At 48.6% G+C, this 20,730-nt stretch overlaps 1 protein-coding gene across 1 annotated transcript in view; it reads right to left on the bottom strand.

Annotated features, from left to right (window-relative positions):
• Positions 1-20,730, bottom strand: part of LOC119406032 (uncharacterized) — a 97,745-nt gene that overhangs the window by 12,518 nt on the left and 64,497 nt on the right. The window contains exons 11-12 of the mRNA XM_037672878.2: positions 17,073-17,295; positions 6,526-6,650 (exon numbers count right to left, since the gene is read on the bottom strand). Of these exons, the coding sequence (XP_037528806.2) occupies positions 6,526-6,650; positions 17,073-17,295 (348 nt within the window). The remainder of the gene's footprint in view (positions 1-6,525; positions 6,651-17,072; positions 17,296-20,730) is intronic.

The following is a 20,730-nucleotide window of genomic DNA, read 5'->3' as shown; positions in this document are numbered from 1 at the left end:
ACCGCGTGCATATACGTACCGCGTCGTCAACTCTTTTCAACGAAGGCTTTCTGGGTGCTGCCTCTGAGGCGTTGTAAGTATGCGTGACCCCCCAAAAATGCACTGCCAAGGGAAGGACATCAGCCTTTGCACTCCCGTGCAAGTGTGCCCCCTCTTCCCGTTGAAAAGGTCTGCTAGGAGAGAGCGCTCGCAAGGATCGTGACAGCCAGCATAAACTCGTGGAGCAGGTGGTGGTTGGTTGGTTACACGAAAGCCAAAGGCGAGTTTCGCGTGCAGTGGCGCGACACGCACTTTAAAATCGATTTTAAATATGTTCTAAGCGATATTATCCATTGATATTCCACAGGTGATGCGTATGTGTCCACACAAATCTATCCCACAAGTTATTTCGCCTTCAAAATTTTGTGTCAGTACTCCTTTAACAAAGTATCTTCGCGGCGTAAGGCAAGACGCTGGATTGCACACATCGCTGACATATCAACCAGCGAAGGTTATGACAACGAAACGAAGCCTGTAGGAACCTGTGGATTGTTGACGTCGACGGGATAAAACAGTGTTCTTCACGTCACCGTTATTTCTGGCATTCCCAGTGCAGCTTGTCGCTTGGCACGAAGTTGTCCCCCTGAGAACTCAAAGGTAAAAGGTTCTCGAAAAGATGCACCTGCAGGTATTAGGCTGCAGGTGCATATTAAGGTGTTACCGTCACTGCCGTATCTTGCTAAAGCATTCAAGTCTCACGCGTGGTCTCACCTTTCACTCCTTTCTCTCTTTATTCTTTCGGCGAAAAGCATGGGAGAGTTTCCACGGCAGCTGCAGGTTTTTCGGATTGCAGTCCTAATGCTGTAGGTTTGACGTTGCACTGCGCTTCTTACAGCGTAGGGGTGAAAGGAAAGTGGCTGCATCGCCTTTGTTTACGCCAAGGATTTCCACTCTCAGCTTTGGCGGGAAACAGCGGTGCACATTGACAAGGCACAGGCGGCTGGCGACTGTCCCACCGTCCTGCGAGTGTCTAGACGCGCGCGTTGCTACCCGAGTCGTATGAATCTGCTGACTGGTACTGTGGTTGCCACTTGACCCGTCCCGGCGACACAAGGTAAGCGTAGGTCACGCACAAATATATAGCTTGCGTTTAGAACTTTCGGTTTGATATCGTCACCCCTTGATTCTTTTGTTTCTGAGTTCAAGAAGACTTGAAACGTGCCTATCATTGCTAGCTGCAGTATTGGAGATACCAGTCACGCCAGCATTCAGCCAAGTATATCCTCCAATTTGTCGTTCTTAACCTGTTCAGAGCAGCCAAGAGATCCGCAAACTGACTATAGTGGATCTTTCTGCAGCCCTTCTAATGCAGTTACGAGGAATGTACGAATATCCTACAGAATCCGCTATAACACTATGATTGAATTAAGTACAGTTTCTTGAGTATATTTTTCCACATGTTAAAAAACTTCAAGGTATGTTTTCCAAGACATGTGAAAGAATATGAACATGAATTGTTTTGTTTTGCATGAAATAAGCACTGCCCACGATTCTCTGTTCGGAAGTTTCAAAGGTGCTGAAGCAATGCCGCATTGACTGAGATAAATTTTCTAAAGTACAAGCGATATGTCGCACGCTCATATATTCAGCATCTCTTGCTCATGCTCAGCCCGATATAATGTTAATACGCACATTGCGATTTATTCTTTCGGTTACAAAGTGCGCAGCTATTTTTTAGGGTATTCCACAGAAAGTCATTTGCAAGGCTTACGTAAATATGCGTAAGCACTGTGCCACTCGCTAATTTTCGTCGTCTGTGATGTTGCTGCCGTTCTGCTTTGTCGCCGCTGTCTTCGTTTTACTTATTAAAACGATGCGACGTACGCATGGAGATGAGCAAGTGGAGCAGTGCTTTATTTGAAGCACTCTCTAAAATAAATAGTTTCCTTTCCAAACGGCACATGCGCAGCTCCGAAACCACTTCCCTACACTCGCGTGCCTCCCCTGGTCCGGCTGTCAAAAACGCTTCTTTATCGGTTAAACCCAGCGACGGTTCACTCACGCATTTCTCTCCTTGTTTCTTTATCAAGAAGGCTTCTAAGAGCCGCCACTCATGCCTTGTCGCCTTGAAGGTTTGACCTGGCTTCTCAGCTACTGAAAACGACCTGGAGTGGGTTGATGGAGAGCAACAACGGTATTGCGGTAGCGCTCTTCCTTTCTCGCTCGTTGTGCTTCCGCCGCTGCTAATTGCGGTAAAGGCACCCCAACACCACAAAATCTTTTTCGAAATTGACTGTGTGGTGTCACGCCTCATTATTGCCTGTCAGCCCATGCATTCTTAAAGGGACGCTAAAGGCAAATATTAAGTCGACGTTGATTGTTGAAATAGCGGTCCAGAAACCTCACAGTGATACTTTTGTGCCAAGGAAGTGCTTATTTTGACATAAAATCACGTTTTAGTGGTCCGCATCGCATTAGCGCAGTCCAAATCGCCCGCCTGAAAGCGGTACTTCTCACGTCACTGTTGCCGTGTCCAACGTTGCACGCCTTTACTGCGCGGCGGCGTGCACCATTCGGGCATCCGGCAACATCACATGCATGCGTCATTTTGTCGAACTTTCTGTCAGAACGACTTTCACGAGCGCGCAAAACACACGCGGGAGTACGCGATACCGAAACTACCGCTGAGACACGACCGCGTGAGCGAAGCAGGGCGCCGGGCGACGCGCAGTTCGGCGAAAACGGAACCTTTGAAGCACGCGCGCCGTTCCCCATGGTAACGCGAAAGAGGTTCTTTTTTCCATAAATAAACAGAAACGAACAAGCAGCATTTTATTACGTCTCTTGATGCACGGAAGGTTCTTTTTTTTATTGCAGCTAGATTGATTACGAGTGATTAGTTGTGGTCGGACTCTCTCACGTCATCGGGATCGTTTCCAAAATATCCCGCTCGTGGCGCTCATCGTGTGATACATTTAGCTTAATTTCTCGGTAAGTAGGGCACTGCTGTTCATAATATTGCCGTTTTAGACGTGGTCATACATTGAGCTTTCACTCTGACATAAATTGTTATTTGTCTTTAGTACCCCTTTAACGATTCACCTCTCGTTCGGGACACGCACTAGTGCGTCACTGGAACTGGGAGCGGACGAGTGAGAGAGGAGGAGCGCTACCGTAATCCCGTACCCTATTTGTGTACCGTGTTTCCGTATCTTGATAAAAGACTAATAGCGCACCGTGCACCTGCCGTGTCGTCTCTGTCGTCTGTTCGGTGTCATACGGATGATTTTTGTCCAAACGTATAATCCGAGTACAAGTGCTGACAACGCGAGGTCAACGAGCCCCTAATCCCCGGAAGGATCGTGAGAGATGGCGGTCCTCAACCTCTGAAGTCTTGCGCGGTCAACGGGACATTGAATTTTGAAGTGCAGGTGTGTGCTCATCATTATGACCCTACAAAGGTGTAATCCTGGAGGGGTGCCAGCGTGGAGAGAGGGAAAATGGGGTGGACCTCAATCTGCTAATTTAATCCGGTGCTGGTGCACCGGAGAGCACCGTGCCTGTTTCCTGTGATCTGGATAATGTAAATTACTTGTATAGTTTTCTTCCTTCCATCAACTTATCCTGATGACTGTCCGGCAAGACACCAACCCGTGTTCGCACCGGCCACGCAACCCGATTTCTAACAAAGGCTTACCGCAGCAAGATGGGCATACATCTGAAGAATGGTAGCCCGTAATTTCAATAAGGTTGAGAGCTGGGCTAGTTGGTGACTGATCATTATGCCTAAATGGTTAGGTAGCGCACTTTCGACGGGGACAGCCCGTAATTTGTAGTAATTCTTCCAATTTATTAAGATTAGAAAATGATTAGGACAAATGAGTGGAACCACTTTAAGTACAAATTAACAGTACTTATGCTGCGATGGGGTTCTTTCAATAAAAGTAACACTAAAAACAAAAGCGAGCCCCCCCCCCCTCTCCAGTTTTCTTCAAGCGACCGCCCCCCCTAAAATGAGTGGCTGGATCCGCCCCTGGTCTTAGCGCATTTCATGGAAGGGGGAGAGTGGGATGTAAATGAGAGGTGGAGAAAGGGAAGTAGCCGCTCTTACATTAAGATCTCTGTTTTTGTTGTTTTCAGATACCTTGGGTGCATCTTTTGATAACTTGTCTGTTCGTTCCTGCACGTGCAGTGAGTGAAATTGTTCTGCGCATGTCCTCCAAGAGCCTTTATATTGTGAACGTTTCCGGAAAATAAACTTAGTTGTGAGTTGGTGTTCTTTCTGTCTCTTCTTTCTTGGTTCTTCTCGGTTCTTACTTTGCGACAGCCTTTGAAGTTTCAAATACCTCATTCAGGATAATAATACCTAATTATGCATAATACACAATCAAGAATAACAATAGCTAATTTAGAATAGCAATATGTAACCCAGGATGATACCTAACCAAGAATAACGACACCTAATCCAGGGTAATGACATAATAAAAAAATAATGGTACCTAATACAGGATAACGGATAGACAAGCAAGTTTGTCTCGCTTCGTCTTGTAGTGCTGCCCGAGCATTACGAATCCAATTAATCTCTCACACCATCAATCAAACACGAGTGTTCCATAGGCAACAGGCAACTAAGCGGTGCATTGATTCTAAATGTGGAGCGAAAACGAAGCTACAAGTCGGCCTTAGGGTGTTCGTCTGCCAGGGAAGCAGAATAAATACAGGGGTCATATACACAATCCTTAGCCAAGTTGGATTCATTTCGCCTTAGCTATGAAAATGTCTGGAATGCATCAAAGCCAGTAATTGTTAATGACAAGCAGAACGCAACTACACAGCAGAATATGTCCTCCACCTAACTCATCATCCATGCATCAGAATACTTTCTCCCCACATCCATGTTCTTATGCAGCGCTGCAGTTAGTGCATCTTCTACTAACCACCTTGCTGGCACCTTCACAACAATCAGCTGACGTGCTCAGCCCCAACGCAGATCTTATCCAAGGGGGGAGAGATATGCCATCTACGGAAACTCAAGAAACTACCGCGTTCGCTTGCTGACGATGATCATGTAGGTGAGCCCCAAGGCTCAAACTCTTCTGAGCTAGCTAAGGCTCCATCGGCGAACCCATCACCCAACCCTCCTGCATGCCATCGTCCTTATGGATTATGTTCCTTAAATATACACATATTTATCCGTATAACACCTTCATTTTTCATATATGCTACTATATGCTACTTACAATATATTTTTGTATACTTTAACTTTATTTTACTGCATAATCCCAAGTGCGAGAGAACATGTAATGGTGACTGACATTAAGTTCCTCATTAGAACTTATACTGGGTCATACATGGGCTCATGCAATGAAAAATCCCTTTACATCAAGTTTAGTCAAACTACTCGAACTCTGGTCTCATGAAACCCTTCTAATAAAGAATAAATACATTCCTACATGTATTAACTATTGTATAATGCCATTTTATTTAGCAAATTTTTCTACAAGTTCTTTTCAATGGATGTGTGCCAAACTCTCATGTGCACCAAATCATTCTACTGCATTGTTAGCTGATCTTACGCATGATACTCCATGCCAAGTTTTCAGTGCCTTGCCACTGTATAATGTTCTATACAAAGTAAAACTGCGATTGCCTACTGTGGCGTTAGTTCTATGCAATTTGATCGCATTCTCTTGTGCAAATGCACAAGAGTTTACGTCTCCTTTCCTTTCTAGGGGTAGATGACGTGGTGTCGCGCATTTCGTGTCACTAATATTGGAGTCCATGTTGACTCCCGACTAGTTTCGGTTTCTCGGGGTATGGTCACAGAGTGCCGCACAATGGTCATTTCCTGTAACCCATTGTTACACGCACTCTCTCTGAATAAAGAGGCAGTACCAGAGAGGCAGTACCCTACCCGTTTTTGGCCTGGTCTGACGTGCTCAACAAGCGCTGCGGCGCTGCACGCCTTTCTCTATGCCGGACGGTGTATCCGACCGGCAATACAACGCCACCACTTTGGCACAAGAACACGGCTTACCAAATCCCGTCTCTTCCGTTTAGCCTCAAATCAGCAACAACTGCTAGTCGTAACCAAAACCATCATCTTCCCTTTCCCTGATGTCATGCCTAACATATGTTATTCAGCAGTGTGATGTAGTTCAGCACTGTGCTACTACAAGGTTGACAGTAATAATATGCTTCACACAAACAGCTCAACAGAATCCCATAACGTGCAGCCTCCAGCGTTAACATGCCACATAAAGAGCTGTTAGTAATGGTAATGTTCATGCCATACCAGCCCATCGTAGATCAAAGATGGCCTGGGCAGACCTCGCAAATATACAGATACCAATGGCATTAAGAAAATCATTACTGTAATAGTATTAATGACAAAGAATGCCAGTGCAAAGGCTTAAGCTTGGGGAGTGTGCTCGATGCATTGTACTGCTGGTTGAGCACTGTGCGTCAAATATACCATCAAACTCCTAATTCTGAACCGGCACATCACAGCCACTGAACTTTCATTCAGTCATAAATATGACTTACTGTAATTTCCTTCTTGTCTGGCTCAAGGTTCCTGTCTGAGAAATTCATGGGAGTTCTGTTTGGTCCCGGGAAGAAGAGGCACTTTTCCCAAATGACTACACACTCGTCCCCATCCAAGTCAGAGCCTGCATGCCATCCACAAACACAAAAGATAAGACGACACTCAGAGGGCAGCACACCCACATAGAGTTGAACATCGTTAATTCAAAGTCACTGGGACTGTGAAACATCTTCGAATTAAGTGGACTTTCAAATTAGCCAAACATACAAAAAGCGGGATGCAAGAAACTTTGAATTATTGAAAGTAAACAGAGGTGGTCGTTTGCTGTGCCTGCTAGTTTGCGGCTCCAAGGGTTAGGTTTTCCAGCAATACCCGGTCCTAATTTTGCCGCAAACCCGGGAAAACGGTAGGCCTCGCTGCTGCCAGCGCAAAAAAAAGTCACAGTTTCGCCGCAACGGCGAAGCAATGAATACGAAAGCAACAAATTGGAATGTAACGCACAGGACGGAAAGCAGCTCGAAATTTCCAGCGCGTCGCTCAAGCGCAAAGGACGCACGAAAAGAACACACAGGACGAGCGCGAACTATTACGTGTCACAGCTCGACACTTAAAGTTCACGCATGAAACGAACGCACAGGTATACACAGGACGGGCGCGAACTAACAACTGCCACAGTTGTTACTTATTTCTGTTTGAACAACGCGCTCGTTTCACAAACGCGGCCGCTGCAGCGAGTGAAGGGACCTTTGTACCAGTGGCCCCCTCAAGGGGGGGGGGGGTTCGGAGGTTGTAACCTCTCCCCCCCGTAACTGCCCCGCTGTCCTCACCGGGAGTCCAAAGTTCATTTCATATCCAGAGGTGTCTTGAGGTCGAAGTTTTTCCTGATTGGCTCTAGAAATGTGTTGTATTCACTCATCTACACCTAAATTGGAAGAACGTAAACCGCATGCTCTATTACTCGGCGTTCACTTCCAGGGAAGCAGCATTTTAAGAAAAAAGATGCTTTCACGGGTTTTCAGTCTGGCCTCTTTGAGCATGCCATGGCAAATATTGGATCACATCGACGGACGAGCTCTCAGTTCACTCCAGCCACAACCAAAAATCTTTCTCAGATACTTCTCAACGACTGTTTTTGGATCTGCAGAATTCCTACGTTATAATTTTTCTCTCTCATATAAATTTCATCGAACGAGAATTCAGTTCACCCTTGAAACATAAGACCCTAGGCCGTGTTTGGGTGTTCTCGTAGCCTGAAAATAAAACACCGCAAAAACACCTACACAAGTCGATATCTTCAGTTTTCTTCAGAACCCCCAAAAATCCGGGAGATATTAGTCTTAGACATTAATGCAAAGAGCCGGAAAACACTGCAGCGCACAACTTGAAAAAACAAAAACAAAAGAAAAACATACAATATATTCGAGAAACTCACCAAGAACGGCTACGGAAAGTCTTTATTCAGAAAGCAGTTCACTTCCACAAACACGACGCAAGCTGATAAATCCAGCAACAACCCCCCCCCCCCCCCCCCCCCCACTTTTCAGTCAACACCACCACAGAAATGCATCAGTCTCTACTATCCGAGGCGTGAGCGAATCTATCGCTCCCAACGACGGGCCGCCGAAAGAGAAAATTCAAGGCATTGTCTACAAAATTGCTCGCGCTAACTGCGACGCCAGCTGAACCGCGAACCTGAAAGAAAGACGGCTGGGAACGACGTCCCCAAGTTTGCGAGAGATCGCAACCCCATAGCCTAACATCTCGAGGGCGCAGACCACCGAATCAATTTTCCTGAAACTACAGTCCTCGCAGTTGAAACCAACTACCGGAAAGGAATCCTGGCAGATGCAAACGACCCCAACAACGTGAACCGGGCTCAAGGCAACCTACCCCTTGTGTACAGCACAAGAAAGGCCACCAAAGCGACCGCGAACGCGGTTCATCAAAGCGACTGCGAACGCACGGAGGCTACATAGCACGAGCACACGACGATATTAGTCTAAGCATATTGAGTGGTTCCTGCATGTCTGAGCAAGCCTTGGAGCAACTAGTGTGTGCGTCGCCAGCCATTGTCGCAGCATCGCACGCACACAGTGACCCCAAGCATGCCATGCGGAGTCCATACGTTGCGAAGATGGGAGGAGCAAGAAGCCGTGGCAGAATGAGTAAATGTTTTTAACGACGCCTGGCAAGAAAAAAGAACCTTGGGAAAGTGCGGAAGGTCTGTTGGGGCGGCACGTTTTCTTTTCTTTTTTTCAGCAAACGTCTCTCGCCCACTCTTTTTACCACTTCTTTTTTGCATGTACATCCGACGGAAACTACAGTTTTATGTACACACATGCGCACGTTCAGTTTGCTTGCTAGAACTTGTGCTTTCTGCGTGAATCTGCGTCGACAATGACCTACCTCGCCGAAGCCCTCTCGCTGAAGCACCAGTCGAACACGATCCTTACCTACTACCCAAAAAAAGATTTCGCGTTCATATTCAAGCGACTCAGCAACAACACCGAAATGTCCGATTACGGCCATAGAGGAACCGGTGACTCAGCAGATATCGTCCTCTCATGCGTCCATTGACCAGTCAATTTTTACCAAGCATGGTTCAGTCGCCGAACCTATATGCGCCCGAGTGACCTGGGAATCTACGCTTGAAAGTCAGTGTAAGCGTGGCTGTAATGCAGTTTATCCGTGAGCTGAGAATCGTACGGTACATGTGCTGCATTGAGCTATACATACTGTTTATAATCAATACTATGCAGTTTATGAGCAATATTTGCGGTGCGCTTTAAAATTCATAGTTTGGCGAGACTCCAAGGAAGCATAGAAAATTATCAGCTGCAGAGTTTTTTAAGAGCTGAAATTGCCATGCATGCGGGCTTGTTCGTATGGCATTTTCTTATTACAGTGGTAGTGCAAATACACGGGACGCAAGAGACGCACACGAAAACACACACACACGACGCTGGGTGTCTTCGTGTGCCTTTCTTGCATCCCGTTTGTATGCGCTACCATATATAGTAATAAAATTTTAACATCATTGCGCGACCGCCAGACAGCCGACATGTCAGAACCCTTACCACTACATATGAAACTGCAAGATTACAAAAAAATAAGCACCTGCCAAACAACTTCGTTGGTAACTATGTTACGCGTTGGTTTATTCAATTTGTAGTTTATTTTCCACGTGCACTGCTCCACTGAACGGTTTTTTGGCGTTCTCGAGTTATTTCAAGACCTTGATGTTGCAATTATTATTATTACTATTATTATTTGGTATTTGTTGTCTCATTACTCCAGCTGAAGCAAGGAAATGGCATATTATGCAATGTGCTTGCCCCCCCCCCCGAGAGAAATCCTGGGTGCGCTAATACTTCGTACGCTCTGTAACTTCAGCGCCGACATCGTGGTGAAAGCACGAGACGTACAAACAGACCCTCCCCCCATCCCCAACCCCTCCCCCACTCTACGAGAAAAGCGCGCGCGCAGGCGACCATGCCCTGCAGGGCGAAGTGCACGGAGGCGTGAGCGCATCACTACGAGCGGGGCGGCGACCTTTGAAGCGTGCCCCTCGCGCAATGCGCGCCATCTCGCTGGTGAGCAAGAAAGCACGCTGAAGTAAATGGTATATATAAATAGCTCGCAGTTAGCATGCTGAAAGACGGTACTCTTTGTGGCCTAGCCGTTTAACGCCGCGCGCTGCAGAGTGAGAGGTCGCCCGTTCGATTCCGTGCGTCGGAACGTATTTCTGAATTAATTTTCTGTGTGGCTTCTGTATGTATGTATATATATATATATATATATATATATATATATATATATATATATATATATACACTTTGGGTATGAAGATCGATGGGTCCGGTACGATAGGTGAGTGAGAAGAAGGACTCACGTACGAAATGTAGTTTTATTAACGTTTCGTACGTGAGTCCTTCTTCTCACTCATATATATATATTGTTGAGGTGTTTATTAGACGGCAGTCGGCGACGATGCTCAATGGCGACAGTCAAGCAAGAACACGAGCTCAGAGCGCGAGCGGGAAGAGCCCAAGAGGACGACCCACTAGAAGGCTATAGAGAGCGCAACCCCTTACTCAACTCAAAGGCTTCGCTACAACTTCCCCGGGTACGAAAAGGGAGCCGTCCGGCGACCTAACAGCTCGTCACTATGAGTGGGTCATAGTAGGCCTTGAGGCGCTCCACGTTGACTATGTCGTGCCCTCGACGGCGCATGTCCGAAGATGGTTCGATGGGTTCGATCACGTAGTTGACCGGGGATGTGCGCTCGACGACCCGATAGGGGCCTTCGTATTTCGGCAGTAGTTTTGAAGAGAGGCCAGTTGCAGTGGTAGGGACCGAGAGCCATACGAGTGCTCCAGGGAGGAACGTAGACTCAGAAGGGGTGGTGCAACCGCGAATGCTCTTCTGCCGCTCTTGTTCCTGCGTTGTAAAAGTCTTGGCAAGCTCGCGACACTCTTCCGCAAGCCTGGCTGTGTCAGAAATCGGCGCACAGTCAGTTGAATCCGGCTTGTATGGGAGTATCGTGTCGATGGTGTGCGACGGGTGCCTTCCGTACAATAAGAAGAAGGGTGAAAACCCAGTTGTGCTTTGAGGGGCGGTATTATAGGCGTAGGTGACGAAGGGCAGAATGACATCCCAATTTGTGTGATCGGCGGCGACGTACATTGAGAGCATGTCGCCGAGCGTGCGGTTAAAGCGTTCGGTTAGGCCATTCGTCTGCGGGTGGTAAGCAGTAGTTTTGCGGTGAACAGCATGGCACTCTTTGAGAATGGCTTCGACGACTTCCGACAAGAAGACACGGCCTCTATCGCTGAGAAGCTCCTGGGGTGGACCGTGACGCAGCATGAATCGGTGTAGCAGGAAGGAGGCAACGTCGCGCGCTGTAGCCGCTGGGAGGGCGGCGGTTTCGGCGTATCGCGTTAGATGGTCAACAGCGACGATTGCCCAGCGGTTACCAGCCGATGTCAGAGGAAGTGGTCCGTACAAGTCGATGCCCACGCGCCCGAACGGACGGTTAGGGCAAGGTAATGGTTGTAGACCAGCGGGTGACACGTGCGTTGAAGGTTTTCGGCGTTGGCAATCGAGGCAGGAGCGAACGAACTTCTGCACGTAGCGGTACATCCCTCGCCAGAAGTATCGTTGTCGAATGCGGTGGTAAGTTTTGGATACCCCAGAGTGCGCGCATTGTGGATCAGAGTGGAAGGACTCGCATATTTCAGAACGCAGACTGCGGGGTATCACAAGTAGCCACTGGCGGCCATCGGCGTTGTAATTGCGTCGGTGCAGTAGATCGTCACGAATGGCGAAATGGTGGGCTTGACGACGCAACGCGCGAGTGGTTGGTGTTGCCGACGGATCAGTGAGCAAGTCTATCAGCGAGGCGATCCATTTATCCTTGCGCTGTTCGGTAGCGATGGTGTGAACGTCGATGGAAGAAACAATAATGTTACGTGACGAGCATGGGGTATTGTCGTCAGGCAAGGGCGAGCGCGAGAGGGCGTCGGCGTCAGCATGCTGGCGTCCGTTGCGGTAGAGCACGCGGATATCGTAGTCCTGTAGGCGAAGTGCCCAGCGGGCGAGGCGGCCTGAGGGATCCTTCAATGACGACAGCCAGCATAGTGCATGATGGTCGGTGATGACATCAAATGGGCGACCATACAAATAGGGTCGGAACTTCGTAAGGGCCCAGATGATCGCCAGGCATTCTTTTTTGGTGACGGTGTAATTGGTCTCGGCTTTAGTAAGCGTACAACTTGCATATGCCACGACATATTCAGGGAACCCCGGTTTGCGCTGCGCAAGGACAGCGCCAAGGCCAACACCGCTGGCGTCTGTGTGTACCTCTGTAGGGGCCGTAGGGTCGTAGTGGCGTAGTATGGGAGGCGACGTCAACAAACGACGGAGCGTTGCGAAAGCGTCGTCGCACTCTGACGACCACGAATGGAGGGGCCCGTTACTTCCGAGGAGCTTCGTCAGCGGCGATATGATAGTCGCGAAGTTTCGAATGAAGCGCCGAAAGTAGGAACACAGTCCTACGAAACTGCGCAGTTCTTTGACGGACGTCGGTTTCGGGAACTCGGTCACGGCCCGAAGCTTGGCTGGATCGGGGAGAATTCCGTCCTTGGACACGACGTAGCCGAGTATTGTGAGCTGCCGTGCTGCAAATCGGCACTTCTTTAGATTCAGTTGCAGACCAGCGTTGCTCAAACGCGTCAACACATGCCGGAGGCGTTTGAAGATGCGTGGAGAAGTCTGGAGCAAACACAACGACGTCGTCGAGGTAGCACAAGCACGTGTGCCATTTCAGGTTGCGCAGAATAGTATCCATCATGCGCTCGAAGGTGGCGGGCGCATTACACAGCCCAAACGGCATGACGTTGAATTCGTACAAGCCGTCGGGCGTGACAAAGGCGGTCTTCGGTCGAGCGTCATCAGCCATAGGTACTTGCCAGTACCCTGAGCGCAAATCGATGGATGAAAAGAATTCTGCTCCTTGTAGGCTGTCAATCGCGTCGTCTATGCGCGGTAGTGGATACACGTCCTTACGAGTGATCTTGTTGAGCCGTCGGTAGTCGACACAGAACCGCACAGAACCGTCCTTCTTCGCAACAAGAACGACAGGAGACGCCCAGGGGCTGTTAGATGGTCGAATAACATTGCGTCGAAGCATGTCGTCGACTTGCTCGTTGATTACGCGGCGTTCTGTGGGAGATACGCGATATGGACGTTGCCGCAGTGGCGGTTGGGCGCCAGTGTCGATGCGATGCGCAACGGTGGACGTGCGGCCGAGAGAAGTTTGAGCGACATCGAAAGAAGCGCGAAATTCTTCCAAGAGACCCAGAAGCTGGGAACGCTGGACCGGCGTAAGGTTGTCAGCAATGGAAGAAGCGAATACATCATCGGGCGATGAACCAGACGTGGTAACAGCACTGAGCGTACTGGAGTTGGGGCAGTGCGTGTCATCTGGTTCGTCCATAACTTGTGCGTCTTCGAGGGGTTCCACGCTGCCGAGACATTCTCCTCGCACCAACGTAACACTGTACGGAGATGGGTTGATAACAAAAATTGTCGCGCTGCCCTGAGTGACTTGCACGGTCGCGAAAGGCACCAGCAAGCCTTTCCTCGTGCAAACACGGTCAGATGGTGAGAGGAGCGCGACGCTGTCGGAGAGACTGGCGCAGTAGACGGACACCGCCATTGACGAGTATGCAGGCAGTTTGGTGTCGTCTTTGACGAGTACCTTGCTCACAGACGATGGACTGTCAGCCGGCGTCAGATCAGAGAATGGTGAGAGCTCTATTTCGGCGGGTGCGCAGTGAATCACGGCGTCGTGGTGGGAGAGAAAATCCCATCCTAGGATGACGTCGTGAGAGCATGCTGGAATGATGATCAATTCGACGGCGTACAGATCATCGTTAATCATGACGCGGGCTGTGCACACCGCTGTAGGGTGAATACTTTGGGCGCTGGCTGTACGGAGGGAGAGCCCGGGAAGTGGCGTCGTCACTTTTCGCAGTAATCGGCTAAGTTTGGCGTCAATAACGGATACGGCGGCTCCAGTGTCGATAAGGGCAGATGCGCGAACACCGTCCACAAACACGTCTAACACGTTCGATGGGCTTCTCTGAGGGCTTTCGCAGTTCGACAGCGTCGCAGCCCTTGCCTCGTGGACTGCGACGACTAGTTTTCCTGGTCACGTGGGACCGGACGTGGCCGCATCGGTGACAGTGATCGGCGTCGTGGTGACGGCGAACGGCGTGTAGATGGAGCTGAGCGAGACGACGGTGACATAGGCGGCGGTGAAGCGTAATACGGGCGGCTTGACTGGCTGGTGATGGTTGAGCCGACACGAGGCGGCTGCACGCGATTGCAATAGCGGGCAACATGACCGGCGCAACCGCACGAGAAGCAGATCGGGCGGTTGTCAGAAGTGCGCCATCGATTCGTCGGGGTAGGTCCCATCCATGACGCAGGACGCGGTGGACGAGGCGTCTGCTGATACGACTGCATGATGGGCTGCATCGGTGGCCCAGGTATGACGTCGGCAAACGCAGCCGGCACACTCGCTTCAAAGGCCTGAGGTCTGGCGACGGCTTCGGCGTAAGTAAGTGGGGCAGCCACAGAGATCGCTTGGGGTGACCTGGCTACAACTTGCGCGTAACTGAGCGGTGCAGGCGCCGGAGGGGGCTGGTGGTATTCCGGCATGACTTCCGCGATTTCCTGCTGAATAGCGCGGCGTAAGGGAGGCAGCAGCGTGGTCGATGGCTGTTCAACATGCTGCTGCTGAGGGAAGGCCAGTAGGGAGAACTGGCGGGCAATTTCCTCGCGCACAAAGGACTTGATCTCGGCTAGCAAGGCGGAATGATCAGAAATGGCCGACAAGCCAGCGAGATCGGCGTCGCGTGATGCAGGTCGACGGGTCAGCAACCGCTGCCGGCGCAGCTCCTCGTAGCTTTGGCAGAGCGTGATCACCTCGGCCACAGTACGAGGGTTCTTGGCGAGCAGCATAGTGAAGGCGTCGTCGTCGATGCCTTTCATAACGTTGCGGATCTTGTCAGACTCGGGCATAGCTGCGTCGGCTTTCTTGCACAAGTCCAGGACGTCTTCTATGTAGCTCGTAAAGGACTCACCGGTCTGCTGAGCTCGTTCACGTAAACGTTGTTCGGCTTGCAGTTTACGAAGGGCAGGGCGGCCAAACACGTCGATGATGGCGGTCTTCAAAGCAGACCACGTGGGGAAATCGGTGGCGTGGTTGTTGTACCACAGGCCCGCCACACCCGCGAGGTAGAAAACCAAGTTGCTGAGTTTGCCTGCCTCGTCCCATTTATTGGGTACGCTCACACGCTCGTACAGCGCAAGCCAGTCCTCAACGTCGGTCCCATCCGCGCCGGTGAAGATAGGGGGATCGCGGATGCGGGGGACACCGGGGCAGGAGGTCGTTGCTGGAGGAGGCGTTTGCTGAGCAGCGTCTTGAGGCATGGTAGTTGGTAGGGTACGGGATCGTAGCTCCAGGGGCATCGAATGGGAGCACAGCACTCTCCACCAATTTGTTGAGGTGTTTATTAGACGGCAGTCGGCGACGATGCTCAATGGCGACAGTCAAGCAAGAACACGAGCTCAGAGCGCGAGCGGGAAGAGCCCAAGAGGACGACCCACTAGAAGGCTATAGAGAGCGCAACCCCTTACTCAACTCAAAGGCTTCGCTACAATATATATATATATATATATATATATATATATATATATATATATATATATATATATATATATATATATATATATATATATATATATATGGGCACGGACGGCGACGCCGACGGCAAAAACCAGCCGAGAGTGTCCATATAATTGCTATTGCAATAAAAAAACAGTCTCATGGGCAACTAAAATGCGAGCCTGCGGATAGGAATACGTACTTCACTGCAACATAGTGGTGACACGCGGGCAGCATGTCACCTGCTACTTGCAGCGTCAGCGCGTCATGATGCCACCGTTCGCCCATTCTTTCTGGTAAAATAGAGAATTTAATAATGACTAGTGTGATGGAATTCACAATGTATTCTGGCTGGAAAACATGATCATTGAAGTTTTCGAACTGAGTTTTTGAAGCGGGCAAATACTCTGCCAGCAGTGCAAGTGCGCGAATTGCCGGAGCAACCACCAATCGGAGGTTAGCATACATCGCGAATTTCCGTCAGACCATCCCTTATTAATTTCTTCATTTTCCCAGAAAGAATCGCTAAATCATGACGCGCTGATGTTGTGAGAAGCATGCGTCATGCTGCCCGCGCGTCACCGCTGTGCTGCAATGAAGCACGTCTTCTTTCCCACAGGCGCACATTTCAGCTGACCACGAGACCGCATTTTTTCTTGCGCTGGCAGCAGCGAGGCTGGGGTGCTTCACCTGTCACTCATTTGTATCGCTACATTGCACCTTGTGGCTCCTAAGGGCCATCTTTTCTGCGGATTTGCGGCAAAATAGGGATTGGGAATTGCCACATGGCACCTAAAGCCTTCGAAATAACCGGGCTGGTACTGACCGCCGCTTCAAATTATCCACTCAAATTTCCATTGCAAAACACGGGACCGCAGAAATCCTTCGAGTTATGAAGGATTTCGAAATAACTGAATTCGAATTAATGAGGTTTTACTGTCCTTCATATTACATACCAAAATCACAGGCGTTAACACTTCAAATATTCGTACGGGCTGAGAGATAGACCACTGTGGAGGAAGGGCATCAGTCGTGACAACCTGGTGTTATGCAATCGAAAGAGGTCATGCCATAGGACACTTCTGTTGAGGCTATTTGCCAAAACAACGATTGGACTACGAAGCACGCTGCAATGCTGTAAATTGGTGCTGCACACAGAACCACTGTGATCAAGCACAATCACACAGCATGGTCAGAAACCTAGGTGATAACGCTCGCTTCCTGATCTTTCACCGCAGTATTCTGCAATGCCAGTGTGCAAAGGGCAAGACTACAAACTACTGCGGGCAGCTACAAAATCCAGAGCCTCACCAGCCATTTCATCGGGGTGTGGCCTGAGTCCTCGTGCTGGGAACACGATGCAATCGACAATGTGGTGGAGCTCGGGCACGTCGACTGCGGTGAATTTGCGCACGTCACCCGGGTGCAGGCAGGGACACTTGGTGACGAGGACCGTGCCGGTGATGACGCACCGTTTCAGTGGTCCCTGGTGCTGCACGTGCGGGCTGTGCATCTCGGTGCACTGCACGAACACCTGTGGAATAGAATAGTACAAGTCTGGGTGAGCTGAGGGGCACTGGAAGAAAATTTTTAGAGCATTAGGAAGCTTTACGGAACACTCAGGAACATTGAGTGAATACTTTTAAGATCCAGCTAATGTGAACAGAGCTTCATTGGCGTACACAAGTATGCAGGGCGATGGTGTAAGAGCAGTTGAAGAAAAACTCTTAATAATAATATCTGAGGTCTAACGTCCCAAAACCACGATATGATTATGAGAGACACCGTAGTGGAGGGCTCCGGAAATTTCGACAACCTGGGTTTCTTTAACGTGCACCTAAATCTCGGTACACGGGCTTCCAACATTTTCGCCTCCATCGAAAATACTGCCGCCTCGGAGGAAAGAACTCTTGAAACCTGGTTCAAAATGCTGAACAAGACCAAAATTGAATAGGCGGGAATCAAAAAGTGATAATAGCAGGGAATGCAAACAAGTTTTTCACTGCGTGTATGCACAAGAAATCTATCTATCTATCTATCTATCTATCTATCTATCTATCTATCTATCTATCTATCTATCTATCTATCTATCTATCTATCTATCTATCTATCTATCTATCTATCTATCTATCTATCTAGCCGCCTACGACTTCGTGCTCTCCTGGCCGTTTCGTTAATGGGATGTATACCAATATTGGTATAGCATAACATGACCTTATGACGAACCTAAATGACAGATCATAACACGAAAATCATGACATGCATTTCATGAACAGCATGATTTACATGCCACGGTCTTGGGGCTCTTGCGGCCGTTTCGTTAATTTGATATATACCAAACTTGATATGGCGTGACAAGAGTTCATGACGAACATAAGTGACAGGTCCTAACGTGAGAATCATGACACGCATGTCATGTACAGCATGATTTACATGACATGGCCTTGGGGCGCTCGCGGCCATTTAAATGAATGGATATATACCAAAGCTGGTATGACGAGACATTTCTGTATGACGACAATAACTGACACGTGGTAACATGAAAATCATTACATGCATGTCATGTACGGCATGATTTACATGCCATGCTCATGGTGCACTCGTGGCCGTTTGGCTGGCTGACGCGACTGTAGGACAAACGTAAATGAGAAGTGGAAACTTGAAAATCATGATATGAAAGTCATGTACGACATGATTTATATGCCACGCTCATGGTGCACTCGCGGCCGTTTCGCTTGCTTGATATACACCAACATTGGTTTTGCGTGATGTGACTGTATGACGAACATAAATGAGAGGTGGTAACATGTAAATCATGATATGCATGTCATGTACGGCATGATATACATTCCACGCTCATGGTGCAGTCGCGGCTGTTTCGCTAGCTTGACATGTACCAAATTTGGTATTGTGTGACGTGACTGTATGACGAACATTACTGACAGGTCATAACATGAAAATCATGACATGCATGTGATGTACGGCATGATTTACATGCCAGGCTGATGGTGCTCTCGAGGCCGGTTCACTGGCTTGATATACACCAAACTTGGTATTGCGACACGTGACTGTATGACGGATCATAAATAACAGCTCCCAACATTCGAATGATGACAGGCGTGTCATGTGCGGTATGATTTACATGACACTGTCATGGTGCTCTTCTGGCCGTTTTGTTAACTGGATATATACCAAAATATGGTATGGCATGACACAAGTGCGTGATGCATTTAAATGACAGGTCATGCATTGTATATACCAGAATTACATTTCATTAGCATGGTATATACCAGATCGTACATGCATGTATGCCTGGCAAATATTTCATACATAGTGAACTAGATGCCATGGCATGAATGACTTCATTTGCCTCAAAGACGAACAAGGCGATGTATGCAGCTCTTTGCTGGCTGCTTCGTATTCAGGGGTGGAAGCGGGCTTGAGTGTATTGGAGCAGCTCAGGAAGCAGGCATAATGCTGTTTTGGAGCAGCTTTGGAGCGCCAGAATGTGTGTTTTGGAGCAATGCAAGTTAGTTTTGGAGCAGAATTGTAGGGTCAAACATCATTGTTATTGATTTTTTTTTTAATTTCTGGTAAGCACTAGAAATTCCAACCATTTTAGAAAACATTCAATACTGATGAACCAACCACACTTAACACAAATGATATATATATATATATATATATATATATATATATATATATATATATATATATATATATATATATATATATATATATATATATACACTCGTACGTGTTATCATTAAAACATCACAGCTGTGATAGAGCAATGACTCAGGAAAACGAGATAAGTGATGTTTTGAATAGCTACACTTGACTAGACTGACAAATGAAAAACGTTCATGGGAATGAACGTTTTTCACCAGCGGCGTTTACGCGCTGCGTTTGCCGGGTCGCTACATTGTCGTCAAAAGCCTACGCCGGCTTCAAATTGTTCCTTCGAAATGCGCGGAGGTCAGCGCCATCTGGAGGCACTGGAGGAAATGAAGGAAACACGCGTCTGCACCCTAAACTCCGCTTGTCGGACGAGCGAGCGACGCGCCGCGCGAGGCGTTTTCGAGTAGGAAGACGCGGCGGCGCGATTTTGAGATGGCGTTCGCCAAAATGACGCGCGCGACCCTCCGACCACGCGTGAGTCGCGCATGAAATCATGCCATTCGGGACGCAACAGCGCGATTTCGCGAAGGCGTTTGTCAAAAAACATGCGCGTCCCTCCAAACGTGCGTAAATCGCACCAAAAACTGCGCCATGCGGTTCCACCTTTTCCCTTCAGGTTCCCTTCCAAGATTTGTCAATTATTGGTGTCGGTTATATGCCCGCAAATATGGTACATGGGGTGCGATGATACTAGATGTCGCAAGCACACAATTTGTAATCGCGCGGTTCTGTTTTCGTACTACCTCACATTCGTCTGAGTAATAAGCGTTCCAAGTGTCTATCTTGGTCTTTTTTGTATATTTCATCACTCGCCACCTCATGTACCAAACCACACACAGCAACGGCGGCGAGCGGATGGTACGAGCTACAGCGTATTCATCCACGAGCCGAGCGCAGGTTCTGACGAGCAAAAATCGAACAACGCGACCAATCGCACTGGCGAGACTAAGCTCGTCGCTGCACGAGCGCGTTTACATGCTGCATTTATAACGTCTAACGGCTTGTGTGCAATGCAAAAAATTCCCCACATGGCACGCTCTCACTAAAGAAAATGAGTTTCGGAAATGGTCCAACCGACTTACACAAACCGAAGCCTTGTGAGTGGTTTCGTGGTTGGTAGTGGCTTCATTGACCGCAAATGGATAAAACAAATTTTTCTTTCTCATGCAGACTTATGACACAAAATCCATCTTACACACTGAGCTATACAGCAGTTTCCTTAATGCAAAGTTTCTAAATAATGGTCGCGCGTTTACGTCCGCGGCAGCTGCTCGCACTATCCTCACAG

Source organism: Rhipicephalus sanguineus, chromosome 9 (assembly GCF_013339695.2).
Source record: "Rhipicephalus sanguineus isolate Rsan-2018 chromosome 9, BIME_Rsan_1.4, whole genome shotgun sequence".
NCBI classification, from domain to species: Eukaryota; Metazoa; Arthropoda; class Arachnida; order Ixodida; family Ixodidae; genus Rhipicephalus; species Rhipicephalus sanguineus.
This window is presented reverse-complemented; position numbering and strand designations above follow the sequence as displayed.